The sequence below is a fragment of the Pituophis catenifer genome, unplaced genomic scaffold, assembly GCF_029215685.1.
Source record: "Pituophis catenifer annectens isolate HBS135680 unplaced genomic scaffold, rPitCat1.0.hap2 SCAF_4, whole genome shotgun sequence".
In the NCBI taxonomy this organism is placed as follows: domain Eukaryota; kingdom Metazoa; phylum Chordata; class Lepidosauria; order Squamata; family Colubridae; genus Pituophis; species Pituophis catenifer.
In genome coordinates, this window is record NW_027256884.1 from 121,937,611 (window position 1) to 121,956,572 (window position 18,962).

At 43.2% G+C, this 18,962-nt stretch overlaps 1 protein-coding gene across 1 annotated transcript in view; it reads left to right on the forward strand.

Moving 5' to 3' along the window:
* Positions 1-18,962, forward strand: part of NOX4 (NADPH oxidase 4) — a 145,770-nt gene that overhangs the window by 49,857 nt on the left and 76,951 nt on the right. The window contains exons 9-11 of the mRNA XM_070944016.1: positions 6,191-6,413; positions 9,038-9,205; positions 11,477-11,539. Of these exons, the coding sequence (XP_070800117.1) occupies positions 6,191-6,413; positions 9,038-9,205; positions 11,477-11,539 (454 nt within the window). The remainder of the gene's footprint in view (positions 1-6,190; positions 6,414-9,037; positions 9,206-11,476; positions 11,540-18,962) is intronic.

Below are 18,962 nucleotides of genomic sequence, written 5' to 3' on the forward strand. Positions count from 1 at the left end.
GATTCACTTAACAACTGTGGGAAGAAGGTCATAAAATGTGGTAAAACTCATTTAACAACTGTTACTTAGCAACAAAAACTTTGGGTTCAACCTGTAATGTAAAGGTAAAGGTAAAGGTTCCTCTCGCACATATGTGCTAGTCGTTCCCAACTCTAGGGGGCGGTGCTCATCTCCGTTTCAAAGCCGAAGAGCCAGCGCTGTCCGAAGATGTCTCCATGATCATGTGGCCAGCATGACTAAATGCCAAAGGCGCATGGAACGCTGTTACCTTCCCACCAAAGGTGGTCCCTATTTTTCTACTTGCATTTTTTTATATGCTTTCGAACTGCTAGGTTGGCAGAAGCTGGGACAAGTAACGGGAGCTCACCCCATTACGCGGCACTAGGGATTCGAACCGCTGAACTGCCGACCTTTCGATCGACAAGCTCAGTGTCTTAGCCACTGAGCCACCATCTCCCTTGTTTTCCTGCAACCGATCTTCATATGTTTTAGCCTTCCACCACTGCCACCACTTCATCTTTGTAGCTCTTCTCTGCACTCTTTCCAGAATCTCAACATCTTTTTTATATTTTTTAAAATAACAATATTTTTATACTTAGATTTCTCAAAATATCAGCTCAGATATTCCAGCAGCCCTATTTACAGAAGCAAATATCTTCACCTTCATTACATTCTGTTTATTACAGTCCTGACTTCTTTGGTGCTTATTATTCGAAAACAATTTGAACATAGAAGACTGGAATGTGGCAATCTGAATTTTATAAAGGTGGCACATAAACTTAATTCATTCTTGATCTTTACCCACATCCAAAATTGCTTTGGTTCAATTGCTTTTGTTCCGTTCTCTTCACCCTCAGTGGCCCTGCCCTCATTTGCCTCCTCTGCTCGTTCTTAATTTGGATCCTTCTGCAACCAAGTTGATTAGCTGGGATGCGACAAACACGGAACCATCCTAGATGCCTCTGAATAGAATCCTATAGGTTTTTTTCACAAGTACAGTATGTGTGTTCAAGGAACCTGGGGCAAAAAGATACGGAAATATGGCAGTGAGAACAGACATCTGGACTGGAGGCTAAAAAACACAATGAACAGTTGCAGGAATTGGGTATGTCTGATCTAACGAAGTGAAGGAGGTAGGGATCACATCAGTGGTGGGATTCAAATAATTTAACAACCAGTTGTCTGCCCTAATAATTGGCTGGATGGGCGGCCTCCTGCACCCTCCTGTGAGCAAAAATGGGCCATGGGGGTGGATGTGCTGCCCTCACTGTGCCCCGTTTTGGGCCTAGTAGGCCTCCCTGAAGCCTCCTGGGAGTGAAAACAGGCGCGGGGGGGGGGACTCCTGGAAGGGGCGTGGAGGGGAGGGGTCAGCCAGCAATTTAACTACCAGTTCGCCCAAACTGGTTGAATCCCACCACTGGATGACATAATAGCAACCTTCCAATATTTGAGGAGAAGAGAAGGGTCAACCTATTCTCCAAAGCACCCAAAGGCAGGACAAGAAGTAACAGATGGAAACTTATCAAAGAGAGATCCATCCAACCTAGAACTAAGGAGAAATTTCCTGACAGTGAGAACAATTAACCAATGGGAGGACTTGCCTCCAGAAGTTGTGGGTGCTTCAACACTGGAGATTTTTAAGAAGAGACTGGACAGCCATTTATCCAAAATAGTATAAAGCAGCAATCTCCAATCTTTCTGCTCCATGGACTGGCAGTAGAGGCCACGGTGGAGGCAGAGTTGGAGGAGACTTTGGAGGTCTTCTAGTCCAAACCCCACTCAAGCAGAAGACTCTATTCCACAATGTTGGCTGGAGGGATTGGGTTTTCCTTCCTTCCTTCCTTCCTTCCTTCCTTCCTTCCTTCCTTCCTTCCTTCCTTCCTTCCTTCCTTCCTTCTTCCCTCCCTCCCTCCCTTCTCCTTCTTTCCTTTCCTTCCTTCCTTTCTCTTTCTGCCTCCTTCTCACTTCTGCCTTTCTCCTTCATTCCTCCCTCCCACTTTTCTCCTTCCTTCCTTCCTTCCTTCCTTCCTTCCTTCCTTCCTTCCTTCCTTCCTTCCTTCTTCCCTCCCTCCCTCCCTCCCTCCCTTCTCCTTCTTCCCTTTCCTTCCTTCCTTCCTTTCTTTCTCTTTCTCCCTCCTTCTCATTTCTGCCTTTCTCCTTCATTCCTCCCTCCCTCCCACTTTTCTCCTTCCTTCCTTCCTTCCTTCCTTCCTTCCTTCCTTCTTTCCTTCCTTCCTTCCTTCTTCCCTCCCTCCCTCCCTCCCTCCCTTCTTCCCTCCCTCCCTCCCTCCCTCCCTTCTCCTTCTTCCCTTTCCTTCCTTCCTTCCTTTCTTTCTCTTTCTCCCTCCTTCTCATTTCTGCCTTTCTCCTTCATTCCTCCCTCCCTCCCACTTTTCTCCTTCCTTCCTTCCTTCCTTCCTTCCTTCCTTCCTTCCTTCCTTCCTTCTTCCCTCCCTCCCTCCCTCCCTCCCTTCTCCCTTCCTTCCTTCCTTCTTTTTCTTTCTCCCTCCTTCTCACTTCTGCCTTTCTCCTTCATTCCTCCCTCCCTCCCACTTTTCTCCTTCCTTCCTTCCTTCCTTCCTTCCTTCCTTCCTTCCTTCCTTCCTTCCTTCCTTCCTTCCTTCCCCTCACTTCAGCCTTTCTCAACCCATTGATGAAGATTCTCAGTCATCGGGATTGAATTGTCTAGAAGTTGAGTCATAGCAACCTGACTTCTTTCTTTCTGTCCTTCCTTCCTTCCTTCCTTCCTTCCTTCCTTCCTTCCTTCCTTCCTTCCTTCCTTCCTTCCTTCCTTCTTTCTTTCTTTTTTCTTTCTTTTTCTTCTTTCTTTCTTTCTTTCTTTCTTTCTTTCTTTCTTTCTTTCTTTCTTTCTTTCTTTCTTTCTTTCTTTCTTTCTTTCTTTCTTTCTTTCTTTCTTTCTTTCTTTCTTTCTTTCTTTGAGCTTTTGCTGCCTGCAAGGAGTTAACGCAGAGGCAGCCAAACTAGCTTTAGCGATACTCACTGCAGCACTGATTTCCACCTCCTTTAAAGGAGGAGGATAAGATTTAATGGCCGATGTAATGATCCTGCAGCACTGCTTCAGGATGTCTGCAATGTAGGTTTGTTAGCTGAAGGAATTGGGGGGGGGGAGCCAAAAAAACTGAGGGAGTTTTATACCTGGCTCAGCCTCTCTCTCATTTTAAACTATTCGTATGTACTGTATCTTGGGGTCAGGACCAGATTTTTTCCTTGAACTTCCCTCTCCTTTCCGATTTCAGACTGTAGTTCTGAAGCGTGGGTTCCTTTCTTTTAATAAAAAACGTACCTCCAAAGCCAGCAGAACAGTGTGGTTCCTAGAAAAATTATTGCTGCAAAAACCAGAATTGGTCCCTTTTGTTTCATTGAAAAAAACAGGGTTTTTGCCTCATTTTCTTTTTTTAAAGCACAGCATTCCATGTGGAAATTACCAGGGCTCCTGTCACCGTAAAAATGAATAAAACGGTGTGTGTTTGCCGCCTTTATTATATGTTGTTTGTTTGTTTGTTTGTTTGTTTTTAGAGGAGGAGGCTTTGCATGGTTAAAGCGAAGGCTTTGGTTGTGTCAGAGGGGACTGTTGTAAATAAAGATAATTAAAAACAAGCACAGCACTCCACGCAATTACAAGAAAGAGAAACAAGACTGTTAATTTCACCTCTGCATTTGTTTGCTTTTGTTCGTTTTTCTTTTAGTTATTTTGTTCACAGTCTGCAAGTTTCCCAGTCAGGGGATATCAATCAAGCTCTAGGATCAAAGGAACGGGATGAGAAAATGAATTTACTTCCCTCATCCTGTTTTCAGTATGTTTTTTTTCCCCCTAAGTGAGCGAGAAAATTTTTTCAAAATGGAGTCCCATGGAAATCATTACGGAAGCAAATATATATACATATATATACATATATATACATATATATACATATATATACATATATATACATATATATACTATATACACACACACACACACACACACACACACACACACACACATATATATGCGGTTGTGTTGTTTAGATTTTACTGAGGGGAATTCATAAAAGAAATATCGTTATCTGCATCTGCATTTGTAAGGCAGGACTCTTAGCAAACTTCAGAACTTAACTCCTGAATATAATTAGATTTAAATTGTGTATACGAGTGCGTGGGTGAGGAGGAAAATCATTACAATTTGATCACAGCTATTTTTCTGGCTCCATTTTGTGCTTCATGAGAACCCTGCAGGTTGTCACCATGAATGTGTGTGTCCCATCCCTGGAAGACCACCCCAATATGAGAATGAATTAAAGATGTTTCTGCTTTGAATTGTCATTTAGGTTCCAAAAGGCTTCTAGAATTTCTAGTCATCTCCTGGGCTGTGTAAAACAGTCCCTTGAGCTGCTCTAGCTGGAGTTTTTCTAGTAGAGATTTTATGTTTTAGAACAGAGGTCTCCAACCTTGGCAATTTTAAGACTTGTGGACTTCACCTCCCAGAATTCCTCAGCCAGCAAGGCAGGAGTCTTATACCGGTGGTGAAATCCAATTTTTTTTACTACCGGTTCTGTGGGTGTGGCTTGGTGGGCGTGGGAGGGGAAGGATACTGCAAAATTTCCATTTCCACCCCACTCCAGGGGAAGGGTCACGTGTGAAATCAAGCAGGTTCTGGAGAACCGGTAGCGGAAATTTTGAGTAGTTCGGAGAAATGGCAAATACCACCTCTGGCTGGCCCCAGAGTAGAGTGGGAATGGAGATTTTGCAATATCCTTCCCCTGGAGTGGGGTGGGAATGGAGATTTTGCAGTATTCTTCCCCTGGAGTCGGGTGGGAATGGAGATTTTGCAGTATCCTTCCACTGCCATGCCCACCAAGCCACACCACGCCCACCAAGCCATGCCCACAGAACCAGTAGTAAAAAAAAAATGGATTTCACCACTGGGAAGGATACTGCAAAATCCCCATTCCCTCCCCACTCCTGGGGGAAGGATATTGCAAAATCTCCATTCCTACCCTAGTCTGGACCAGCCAGAGGTGGTATTTGCTGGTTCTCCAAACTACTCAAAATTTCCGCTACCGGTTCTCCAAAATAACCTGCTGGATTTCACCCCTGTCTTATACCATCCTGATCAAATGGTTGTCTGGTCTATTTTTGAAAACCTCTAGCGATGGAGCACCCACAACTCCAAAAGGCAAGCTGTTCCATTCACTGTCAGAAAATTTCTCCTTATTTCTAATCTTTCTTTAACAAGCTTCCACCCATAACTTCTCCTCCTATCCTCTGGTGCTTTGGAGAATAAGTCATTTCCCCTCTTTTCTGTGACAGCCCCTCAAGTGCTGAAAGACAGTAATGTCCCCCTGGAATCCTTCTCTTTGATGGTCCATCTTCCTCAACTGTTCATCATGGATTTAGCCTCCAGGCCCTTTTATCAACTTTGTCGCTCTTCTCTGCACACTTTCTAGATCAGGGGTGTCAAACTGGATTTCTTCAAGGGCCGGATCAGCATTGTAGTTCTTCTCTGTGGGCCAGCGGGGTGGGGGGAGCGGGGAGGGAGACGGGACAGACGCCTCCAGCAGCACTCTGCTGGCCAAAAACAGGCCATGCGAGGCCCTTGTGTGGCTCATTTTCTGCCGCCCTGGCCTCCAGCAGCGCTCTGCTGGCCAAAAATGGGCCTCTATGAGGCCACGAAGGCCGAAAATGGGCCGTATGCACCGGGGTGAAATCCAACAGGTTCTGACAGGTTCTGAAGAACTGGTAGCGGAAATTTTGAGTAGTTCAGGGAACCGGTAAATATCACCTCTGGCTGGTCCCAGAGTGGGGAGGGAATGAGAATTTTGCAGTATCCTTCCCCTGGAGTGAGGTGGGAATGGAGATTTTGCAGTATCCTTCTCCTGCCATGCCCACCAAACCAAGCCACGCCCACCAAGCCATGCCCACAGAACCGGTAGTAAAAAAAATTTGGATTTCACCACTGGCATGCACCGCCCCACACCCAATTTTGGCCAGCAAAGGCATGCGGGCCGATCCTTTGATATTTCCAGGCCAGCCCTGCGGGCCCAATTTAAGCACCTAGTTGGGCCAAATCCGGCCCATGGGCCTTGAGTTTGACACCCATGTTCTAGATTGTCAACATGTACTTTGTATCGTGGTGACCAGATTGCCTTTCTTTTTTCTTTTTGTTTTTCTTTTTTTTTAATTTCTGCAGAGGAGTTCTGAAATACCAGACTAACCTAAAGGAGCACCCCCCTGGGTGTTACAATCCCAATGGGACCATTGAAAAGGACATTCCATTTGAAAGTGGCTTCAAACCATCTCTCGCAGGAAGTGCCGTAGAGCATTTCCCAGGACCGTCGATGGAGCTAGAGCCACTTCTGGAAAGCAACTTTAGTTGTGCAGAAGTGCCAAAATTCCAAGCCTGTTTCCCTGAGGTTTGTGTGAACATCTGTGTTGTATTGTGCTTCTGGCGGTGATGCTTCTGCTACCAGTTGGCCCTTGTGGTATGAAAAGCTCCAAGCGTTCATAAATATTCCAAGTTGACAGGGAACAAGCTGTTAAAATGTTTGTAGCTAAACGTCTGGGAGGGAAGAGAGAGTTGTCATGTAGGCTAAGTTCCAAATTTAAGACAGGTGTATTTGTGGTGTTGAAGAGATCCGGTAAGAGATAGGAAGGCAATCCAGGCACAATTCTAAAACTAAAAATACATATTCTTCAAGTGTACACACTCAGGATGTATAAACAATATAAAAAGAAACAAACCATTAATAAACAACGATGGTTGCACTTACCTGACAGTCTTAGCATGGAGTAGCCAGTGGAGGGCATGAGCTGCTCGTGTATAATGTATTGAGAACTGCAAATCCAAGTTTGCATTTAAGCATACATTTGACAAGGCGACACTCTCTGCTGAACATTGAGCATTAACTAATAAAGCTGCTTCAAATTTGTCGCATAAATTAGTTGTGTTTTTAGGTGCGCGCTTAAAAACCATTCAACTGGCTTCTGTTTTGAATCTAGCAGCAACCTTAACAGGATGTTAGCACAATCCAAGGGTCAGTTGGATTGAACTGTAGAAATTGAATAAATAAAAGTTAAATCTAAATTTAGGTGGCTGGAGGGAGTCACTGAAGCAGTCAGCGTGAGCTTAAATGGTCTCTGGGGGATGGTAGAGGAGAGGAAGGCCTAGGGGAAAGTTTTCCATGGAGTCGCAATGGGTCGGACACGACTTCGCAACTAACAACAACAAAATCCAAGTTTAATGAGCATCAGTTATTCCCTAAATTAGCATTTCTCAATTTTGGCAACTTTTAAGATGTCTGGATTTCAGCTCCCAAAATTCCCCAGCCAGCAACTCTGATCTAAGCGGTGGGATTTTATTTACTTTCTAAAATGTGTCAAGTGGGTGAAGTTGTGTTTTCTTTTAACTTTTCTAAAAAAAATATTATACTTGCATTAGCAGAGGGCTCTTGAAAAATAGTGTTTCTTCTTTGATGCTTCTTGGAATGATGCTATTTACACAGACACCTGGGCATTTGGAAAATATAGATAGTTCTCGACTTACAACAGTTCATTTACGGACCATTTGAAATTATAACGGCACTGAAAAAAAGACTCATGACTGTTTTTTAATACTTACAGCCATTGCAGCATCCCCATGGTCATGTGATCAAAATTCAGATGCTTGGCAATTGACTCATATTTATGATGGTCGCAGTGTCCCAAGATCATATAACTACCCGGCCGCGCGGGTAGTTATGGGAGCAGCATGGCGCTCCCATGTGGTTCCCCTCCTGCGCGAGCTGCACTGGCTCCCTGTGGTCTTCCGGGTGCGCTTCAAGGTCTTAGTTACCACCTTTAGAGCGCTCCATGGCTTAGGACCGGGGTACTTACGAGACCGCCTTCTGCCACCAATAGCTCTCACCGCCCAGTACGCTCCCACAGAGAGGGGCTTCTCAGGGTGCCGTCAGCCAAACAGTGTTGACTGGTGGTCCCCAGGGGGAGAGCCTTTTCTGTGAGGGCACCCACCATCTGGAACGAGCTCCCCCCAGAGATACAGAAGATTCCGGATCTGCGCACTTTCCGCCGTGCCCTCAAAACATTCCTGTTTCAGCAGGCCGGCCTGGCCTAACTTTCCCTTTATATTACTTTTGATTTTATTTTAAACTGGGATGTCTTGAATTATCTAGGACCAGAGTGTTTAGTATTTTTTAATTGGTTTTTTTTAATGTTTGTATTACATGTATTTTTATCGTTCGCTTTCACCGCCCTGAGTCCCTCAGGAATAGGGCGGTATATAAATTAAAATAAATAAATAAATAAATAAATAAATAAATAAATAAATAAATAAATAAATAAATAAATAAATATGATCTCCTTCTGACAAGCAGAGTGAATGAGAAAGTCAGATTCACTTAACAACTAGGGTGATTCACATAACAATTGTGACAAGAAAGGTTGTAAAATTGGGCAAAACTCACTTAAGAAATGGCTCGCTTAGCAAAAAAAAAAAGTGAGTTCAATTGCCGTCGTAAGTCGAGAACGACCTGTAAACTTCTCTATTCAAAAAATTTGGTGCTGGTATAAATCTAAGTTTTTCTTAAACGAAAAAAGGTAGAGAAACTCATTTGCTTAATTAAGGAATTTTCTATCAATAGAAGAAAATATTTTTAACTCATAATTGAACTGTGTGAGGTCCTTGGAGCTCTCTGAGCTTGGTGCTAACACTGATGATGTTACCTAGTTTGGTAATGAGACGTCTGCATGAAAACCAGCGCACCAAGGACCCCACAGAAATCATCTATGTTCCATCCATTCCTAGCTTCTGTTTTGTTGAGAGTTTTTCTGTGGTATTTTTAAATGAAAAATCAATATCACAATTTGCTGGCTTGAAAGTCTATCCCCCACAGAAGGAAATGAGTAGATTTAACCCAATCCGTTCATCCCTTGTCCTGCTGGTTTGGGTTGCACATACTGAGTTGAAATTGCCAACTAAGTCTTGCTGGCAGACATTTCCCAGAAGAAGAAGAAAAATATTGCTTTTATTTCCCATCTTCAGACTTGGCTTTGGATTTCCGGGCCGTTATGCTTATATTGTGTGGAAAGGCTGTACCGCTATATCTATAGCAGTTATAAACCTGTCACACTCACTGCGGTGATCAACCATCCGTGTGATGTCCTTGAAATACAGATGATGAAGGAAAGCTTTAAGGCAAGACCTGGACAGGTGAGCTAAGGATTCCAAATCCTCCTCCATTCAGGATTTGCAACTTGTGTTCATCTGCTTTCTTTGCAGGCACTGTTCTAGATTTGCATTAAAAAAAGAACATTTTGGGATAAAATTAGGGAGAGTTGGATGTTATGCATACTTTTGAAAAAGGATGAGGTAGCCAAGAAGGTTATTAAAGGTTATTACCTTTAAAGCCCTACATGGCTCAGGGCCAGGGTATCTTCTAGACCGTCTTCTACCGCATAGCTCCCAGTGACCGGTAAAATCCCATAGAGGTGGTCTCCTCTGGGTCCCGTTGGCTAAACAATGCCGGCTGGTGGGCCCGCGGGGGAGGGCCTTCTGTGTGGCTGCCCCAGCTCTCTGAAACCAGTTACCTCCTGAGGTCCGGACCATCCCCACCCTATTGGCCTTCTGAAAAGCGGTGAAGACCTGTCTTTTCCGGCAGGCCTGGGGCCGTTGATCTCGCTCTTGCGATCCGGCGAGATCCGGCGATGAATGGTGTGAATGAGTTTTAATGTTTTTAATTCTTAAGTGTTTTTTTTTTTAATGACTTTAAATGCATTGTGAGCCGCCCTGAGTCTTCGGAGAGGGGCGGCATACAAATTGAATTAATAAATAATAAATAATAATAAATAAATAAAGAAGTGGTTCTATATGCTTGCAGTACAGTGGTGAAATCCTCCATGGATGTGCTACCAGTTCGCTGTCCGCTCAAGCGCAGTGTGTGGCAAAAGCATCCTGTATGCTTTTGCAAGGATTTCCTGCTTTCTAGCGAATATAAACCACGCGGCACAGCTGATCGTCGGAAATACCGGTTCAGACAAACCGGTAGCTTTTATCATTACCAATTCACCCGAACTGGAGTGAACCGGTAGCATTTCACCCCTGTTGTAGTAAATAAACTGCTCAGGCAGGATGTTTTGTGCTTTGCAGCACTTCTAAGGTTGATCAGGAGCTCTACAAGTATTATGTAGATGCAGGGTCAGTTCAAGAAGTGCTACAAGCCCTGCTACGTAGAATGTATAATATGTTCTTTTTTTTTCCCTGTGAAAAGTGATAGTGCTGCTGGCTTCATGGTTTTTAAAAGCGAGCCGGATTTTTGAAGAGAAAGACAAAGCTGGACTTTGTTCCTGCAAACATTTATCCTATTATGATTTTGTTAATAGTGAAAGAACTGGTTAAGTCTACTCCAACTCGATCCATAGTGGAATTCCTTATGTCTCTGATCAGGGCTTGAGATAAAAATACCACAATTAATTTAAGCCAGTCAGCTACTAATCCAGTCATAGCTCCTTGAGCCACGGTGGTGCAGTGGTTAGAGGGCAGTACTGCAGGTTATTTCTGCTGCCTGCCGGCTGCCTACAATTTGGCAGTTCAAATCTCACCAGGCTCAGCCTTCCATCTTTCCGAGGTGGATAAAATGAGGACCCAAATTGTTGGGGGCAATAGGCTGACTCTTTAAACCACTTAGAGAGGGCTATAAAGTGGTATATAAGTCTAAGTGCTATTGCTATATATTACTGTTATAGGTAAACAAGTTAAGGTGTGTCATTTTAGGAAATGCAGAGTTCCTAAGCACCTCATGAATCTTAGGAGAGAACCTTCTAGTGTTGTAGAACATACAGCAGGATTTTCAAGGTGTCCTAAAGAATTGACCAGATCTATAATAGCAAAACAGCCAGCCTCCCAGATATGGTGGCTTCAGTAGCAATTAAACAGCACTTAGACTTATATCCTTCCCCATAGTGCTTTATAGCACTCTCTGGGTAGTTTACAATGTTAGCATATTGCCCCCAACAATCTGAATCCTCATTTTACTGACTTTGGAAGGATGGAAGCCTGAGCAACCTTGGAACCCCATCAAGATCGAACACCAGGCTGCAGGCAGAGTTTGCTTGCAATAATGCATTCTAACCACTGTGCCACCAGGACTTCAAGCTGTTGAGAACCTTGTATATTCTAAACAAAAACTCAAACTTGGCTGGGTTGTTGATTGGAAGTCATTGCGTTTGTTTCAACAAAGATATAATCTTCAGCCAGCTGGTGTTCCCCTCAGCAACCTGGCAATGCTCATCTTCTGCACCAGCTGGAGTTTCCAGTCCTAGCACAAATATAACTTCCACAGAAATGGTGGTATAGTAATAGCATGTGCATTAATTTTCTAGTGGGATGAGTAGCCCAATATTAGGAGTAACAACCTCCTACGATGTTTGCTATCTTGTTCTTTATTTTATTTTATTTTCATTTTCTTTGGCTGGTATATTTCAGTATGTCGTTCTCCACTGTCCAAGCGTGTCCTCTCTGGAAAGCCATCCCTTCACTCTTACAATGGTAAGGAATTTATTTTTGTTGGGCATTATTAGCTAATGTTTGGTTTGCTTGCTTGTTTTGGAGATTTAAATGAACAGTCTTTAAGACAGATGGATAGAGGGATGGATGGATGGATAGATAGATAGATAAACAGATAGATAGATAGATAGATTAGATTAGATAGAGATAGATAGATTAGATAGAGATAGATTTGATAGAAATGGATGGATGGTTGGATGGATGGCTAGCTAGCTAGATAGCTAGCTAGAGATAGATAGATAGATAGATAGATAGATAGATAGATAGATAGATAGATAGATAGAGATAGATAGATAGATAGATAGATAGATAGATAGATAGATAGATAGATGGATAGATAGATAGAGATAGATGGATGGATGGATGGATGGATGGATGGATGGATATGACACATGGATGATTGATAAATGGATGGATGGATGGATAGATAGATAGATAGATAGATAGATAGATAGATAGAGATAGATGGATGGATGGATGGATGGATGGATATGATACATAGATGATTGATAGATGGATGGATAGATAGATAGATAGATAGATAGATAGATAGATAGATAGATGATAGATAGGATACATGGATGATTGATTGATTGATTGATTGATAGATAGATAGATAGATAGATAGATTAGAAATAGAGAGATAGATAGATATGATACATGAATGATTGATTGATAGATAGATAGATAGATAGATAGATAGATATAAATTACAGACAGACAGACAGAGAGATAATGGAGATTGAAAATCTGTGTTCAAAGGGTTTCATGAAAACTCTTCAAGATGAGATGTTACTAAGTAATATGGTCCCAGCCAGAAGTTTGGCTGGTTTCAAAAAAAGGTTGTACTAACTCATGGAAGTCATCAGGATCAATGGCTGTCCACCTGGGCAACAATGTGACTTCCTCTGAAGGCCATCTGCTGGGAGATTTGTGCCACCAACTTTGTGGAGTTCGTTGGCCACTGTGTGGACAATCTGGGGGATTACAGGTAGTCTTCGAGATAACAACCATTCTTTTAGTGACCAAAGTTACAACAGCACGGGGAAAAAAAAGACTTACAACAGTTTTTCACAGTTTTTACTTTTACAGCATCCCTGTGGTCACACGGCCAAAACCCAGAAGCTTGGCAACTGGCATGTATTTATGACGGTTGCAGTGTCTCAGGGAATATGATCCCCTTCTGCGATCTTCTGACAAGCAGAATCAGTGGGGAAGCGCGATTCACTTAATAGCCATGTTACAAACTTTCAACAACTGCAATGATTCACTTAACAACTGTGGCAAAAAAAGGTCATAAAATGGGGCAAAACTCACTTAACAACTGTCTTGTTTAGCAAGATAAATTTTGGGCTCCACTGTGGTCATAAGTCGAGGACTTCCTGTGATCTTTTCACAAAGACACACACACACACACACACACACACACACACACACACACACACACCACACAGGCCTTTAACGGCTCACTTGTTGCTTTCATATTCTCAAGATAAGGTTCACATTTTTAAGGAAACCTGATTTATGTGGCACTCTGAGGATCTGAGAGATGCTGTTAGGTGCATGGCAATCACTTTATACTTGAAGGAGGTGAATTACAGGGAGAAGCTTTTAAAATAGGCTGTTGAACGTGGTTTCTAGGGACAATTTAAAGTGCTATTTTTAACCTATAAAGTCCTATGAAGGCTTGGTGCCAAAGACCTTTAGGCCTGCCTCCTTCCCCTAGAATTGACCCATCTGAGACAAACTATATAGGGAAAATTGCTGAGAAGACCTTAACCATGAATAGCACTAGCCTTAGCAATAGTCCTTATGTCAGGTTTCCAAGTGATGAAACCCATTCAAAAAAAGAATTAGGCAAATTCCATCTTCCCAAAGAAATTTATTTTATTTAGGCAGGCATCAAATTGGCAAAAGTCTGTTGTAATTCTGGATGTGACACAAACCGGAATTACCCCACATAATATTGTAAGTTAGAAACAACCCTCAAAAGTCACATTCTCCAATAAACACTCAATCCGCATTTCCCGGTGTCTTCAAACTCCATCTTCTATTCTCACCAGGAGCAGCCTCTGTTCCCACAGGAAAGAAAGTCCACCTAACCAAAACAATCCTCACTATCTATTTGCTCCTTCCCCCCACCTTAAGAATGTGGTGAGCCCGAAAACCCCCCTTACATAATAAAGAGAAAGAAAAGGAATAAATGAATATAATAGAGAGCTAAATAAAATGGCTACACATATGACAAATTTGGGCTCGACATCTTAGATTTATATACCGCTTCCCAGTGCTTTACAGCCCTCTCTAAGCAGTTTACAGAATCAGCATATTGTCCTCAACAATCTGAATCCTCATTTTACCCACCTCGGAAGGAAGGAAGGCTTAAACCTGAGCTGGTTTAGAACAATTAATCATTGGAACAACTTGCCTGCAGAAGTTGTAAATGCTCCAACACTGGAAGTTTTTAAGATGAGATTGGATAACCATTTGTCTGAAGTGGTGTAGGGTTTCTTGCCTAAGCAGGGGGTTGGACTAGAAGACTTCCAAGGTCCCTTCCAACGCTGTTATTCTGGTCAGGATCAAACTCCTGACTGATCTGTCCCCGTCCACACACACACACAAACACAGCCAGCCGAGGGTTAAGAAAGTACTTGGCAGGCACACAGGTCGTTATCTCAAACTTGGCAGCAATATAATCACCGTCTGCCAAGAGCTTTTACTGCAACAGATAACACAAAATTACATACGCATTGCAAAATAGTCCAGCAAAACAATATTCCTTTCGGCAGCTTCAGACGTTGTTCAAGTGACTAGCCAAAGTTCGTTTTTGTTCGTCACGGAGTTTTACCAGCCACCACCCTCTCTTATATAGTCTCTGGGGTGTGGTCCAGTGACTCAGTTCTAATCCCTAGCACGCCTCCTTAACTGCTGCAACCGTTTATCACGCCTTCGTTGGCGTGCATCCAGGAATGACGGCTCTCTTTCTTTGCTCTCATCAGAGACACCTGGCTCCTGGCTAATCTCCTCTCCCTCGACCGGCACCTGAGACAATGCCAGAGGGGAGGGGCCTGGAGAGGGAGGCCTGGCTGACTCCTCTTCCTCATGTTCGGAGCTTTCTTCCTCCGATGAGATAGGCTCAGAGGGCGGGGCCACAACACTGACAGTGAGCAGAGTTAACCTGCAATACTGCATTCTCACCACTGCACCACCATGGCTCTGAAATAAGGAGGCCTGAGAAAAGGAAGAAATGGCTCACCAACCCAGCCTACATCTTAAGGAATAGATTTTCCAAAAGGTCCAGCTTGAGACCCACCTCTGCCAGTTTTCCTGGTCAAAGTGAAGTTGTAAATGCTTCCACTTGCCTTTTTAAATTAGTTAACGCATGCAACACTATTGAGATTTTTATGTTGATCGGGATGCTGCTTTAAATTAATGGTAATGATTTTCACCGTTTATAAAAAATCCATATTATGGATATTTTCCTTCTGTTAAGATTTCAAAAAATCTGATTTTAAAAATCAGATAAATAATACATGCAAAATGACTAATGCAAAATGAAATTGCCACATGAGAGTGTGTAATGGTATGTGAAAATGACCTTGGGATATGGAAGGAAGAGCCATAGACTAGGCAATTGTCAGACAAGAGGCAGTTAAATAGAAGGGGGGATGGAAATAGAAGCAGTGACAGATTTGATTTTCTTGGGCTCTGAGATCACTGCAGACGGTAACTGCAGCTATGAAATTAAAAGATGTTTGCTCCTTAGGAGAAAAACTATGGCAAACCTAGACAGCATGTTAAAAAAACAGAGACATTATCTTGCTGAAAAAGGTCTGTATAGTCAAAGCTATGGTTTTCCCAGTAGTAAAGTGTGGCTGTGTGAGTTGGATCATAAAGAAGTCCTTATGGTCCAACTCTCACTTCAAATCCAAGAATACACTAAGGCAGAAGCTTGTCTACCCCCAAGGATAAAACACCCAGACATAAACTGAGCAAACGTGGTATATGCAGTACAATACAATGGGCCATGTGCAGATCTGTTCATTGGGGAAACAAAACAACCACTTCATAAATACATGGCACAACATAGGAGAAGAAATACATTAGGACTAGATTCAGCAGTCCATCTGCATTTAAAAGACACGGACCACTCTTTTGAAGACAGCAAAGTCCACATTTTGGACAGAGAGGACTGCTGGTTTGAAAGAGGGGTTAAAGAGGCCATCTGTGTCAAAATTGAACAGCCCTTTCTCAACAGAGGGGGAGGGATACGACATCATCTATCTCCAATCTACAACACAGTCCTTTCAACAGTTCCAAGAAGGCTCCATACCCATTTGCACCACACAGGTGACTCTGATGACACAGATAAACTTCCAGGTGATCTTAACGACCCACTAAATGAATGTAAATGACCAGCTGTTTGCAAGGACATAAATCCTTCCATTTCCCACCAGTCAGAGCTGAAGAAGCTTCTTGAATGAGAAGTGAAATGTCTTCAAAGAAAAACCAGAAAGTCCAGTTGCCTCTTGAAAAAGCACCTTTGGGACAACCATGACCTGGATGACTGAGAATCTCCATAGACCATAAGGAAGGCTGAGCGCAGAAGAATTGATGCTTTCAAATTGTGGTATTAGAGAAGACTACTGAGAATCCCTTGGACTTCAAGGATATCAGATCAGTCAATCCTAAAGGAAATCAACCCTGACTGTCCTTTGGAAGGACAGATACTGAAACTGAAACTCAAATACTTTTGGCCGCCTCATGAGAAGAGAGGATTCCTTGGAAAACACCCTGATGTTGGGAAAGATTGAAGGCAAAAGGAGAATGGGACGGCAGAAAATGAGATGGTTAGATTGTGTTATTGATGCAATGAACTTGAATTTGGGCAAACTTTGGGAAACTGGAGGACAGGGGTGGGTGGGCACAGTGGTGGGATTCAGCCTGTTCGGGACGGTTCGGGTGAATTGATAGTTAAATTGCTGGCTGGCCCCGCCCCTCCCCGCCCCTTCCCGGAGTCCCCATGTGCCCCATTTTGGCTCCCAGGTAAGTGCAGGGAGGCCTTCTAGGCCCAAAACAGGGGGGGGGGGGGCGAGGCACCCTTCCCATGGCCCGTTTTCACTCCCAGGAGGCTTCGGGGAGGCCTCCTAGGCCCAAAACAGGGTGAGGGAGGGTACGGTACCCCCCCACAGCCCGTTTTCGCTCCCAGGGGGGGTGCAGGAGGCCAAGTGCTGCCTGTCACACCCCCTGGCCATGCCCACCCAGCCGGTCATTAGGGCAGAGAACCGGTTGTTAAATTATTTGAATCCCACCACTGGGTGGGTGGGCTGGGATGCTATGCTCCATGGGGTCATAAAGAGTCAGACATGACTTTGTGGCTGAACAGCAACAGGAGTTCATAAAAGAAATGGGGGTGGAGGAAGCATCACAGAAAATTATCTCCCTGGTTTCTTGGAATATAAAAGCAAGCAGGGAGAGAGGTACTTTCAGATTTGAAAGCTTATTAATCTAACTTTACAATAATGTTAGAGTTAGTATTTTTGGGGTGTGATTCTTATCTGGACTATCTCGCAAGGCTAAAGAGAAAATGGACACTAAATCAGCAAATATTTTTGGCAGGAGGATAACAACAGTAATCTATCCTAAATGAAAGCAAAGGTAGTACCAAAAATAACAGGCACCTTGGATTCAATCCCAAAATATCTGGAGTACCATTTGAACACCATCACCATTGGCAAAAACCACCACCGGTCAATTGCAAAAGGCAGCTTTATTTGGAGCAGCTTAAATCCTGTGACAATGCCTTTTTAATGTTATTAAATAATTATTAATATTTAACAACAAGAAGAAGTCCTTTGGAAGGGCCCAATAGGTGGATAAAAGTGCTAAGCATCTGGCTGACTGTGCAACTAAACCATAATAAATGTCGTAATCTTGCCAAAATGGACAGGGCCAAAATTGTAGGCATACATTCAAGGGATTTGGGTGATTTTAAAGGAGAAAATGGGTCAAAAGAGGAAGATCAACGGGTGGGGGAGGGGGGAGTGTGTTAAAATGGGGTTTAATCTTCTGCACCCTTGAGTTTCCTCTAGGAATCTGAGACTAGCTGTCAGGAGGTATAACTATAATAGGCCCCTCTAATCTGAAATAATCTGTGAAATAATCCACATTTAATGAGAGGAGACTGCCTTAATTCTCATACCAGCTCCATAAAGGTAAAGGTTTCCCGTGTCCAGTCATGTCCGATTCTAAAGGGCAGTGCTCATCTCTTGTTTCTTAGCCAAGGGAGCCAGCATTGTGTGAAGACACTTCCGTGATCATGTGGACGGCATGACTATACACCAAGGTGCACTGAACATTGTTACCTTCCCACTGACGTGGTACCTATTTATCTACTTGCATTTGCATGCTTTTGAACTGCTAGGTGGGAAGGAGCTGGAGCAAGGAATGGGAGCTCACCCCGTCATGTGGTGCTTGGGTCTCGCACTTTCTGACAAGGCCAGCATCTTAACCATTAGGTCACCCTCCAGATTCATAATATATGGTTATTCCCATTCACTTACTGGCAAAACTTTGGACGGCTTGATATATTCTTTTGATTCCTGTCTTTTTTTGGAAGTCAGGACCAAACATGTGCCCGAACACAAGTACACAGGAAGGAAAAAAGGGCACTTATCTTGTCTGACATCTGGTAGATTTGTCTGATTCATTAGCTAAGAAGGGAATGATCAGGTCAACCCAATCCATTTTCCATGAGTCAGACTTAAGACTGTCTGATCTTTTGAATGTTGTTTTTAATATTTTGGTTTAGCTATGATGTAGCATGGCTGGATATGCCTTTGTTCCCAGTTCAGGGGAAAACAACCATACCCATGAGTCAATTTTCTGAGAATAAAAAACCACTGAATTCTTTAGAAGCTGGAAGAAAGCAGAAATCCTGTGGGATTTTCCGCTTCCTGAGAAGAAGAACAGACAACACAGAGAATGCTGCTTCAATCCAGCTGATTGCACAAATGCATTTGCTTCTGATTTGTCGGTACATTTGTGTATATTGGTGTAGAACAGATCTGGAGCCTGAAAAAAAACAAAAAACCAGCCAGCAGAGAGTATATTTGCAAATAAGACATGTCCCTGGAGGCAAAAGGCAATGAGACAAAATAAGCGGATCTGCTGACATTTTCTGTTTCCGTGAACTAAAAGCACTTGCTAACATAACTCAAGAGGAAACCCTTTTTTCAAGTTCCTGGAAACTGCTCTGTCCAGATCGGTGTAATTACCCATTTAATCCAATATCTTCCAGTCCTGCCACTGAGAGCAGATTCCCCAAGATCTTGAATCATCATCCTCTTTTAACGACCTCATAATCCCTTGCAGGATGGAGGCTGGGCAACTGAATGGAGCTGAG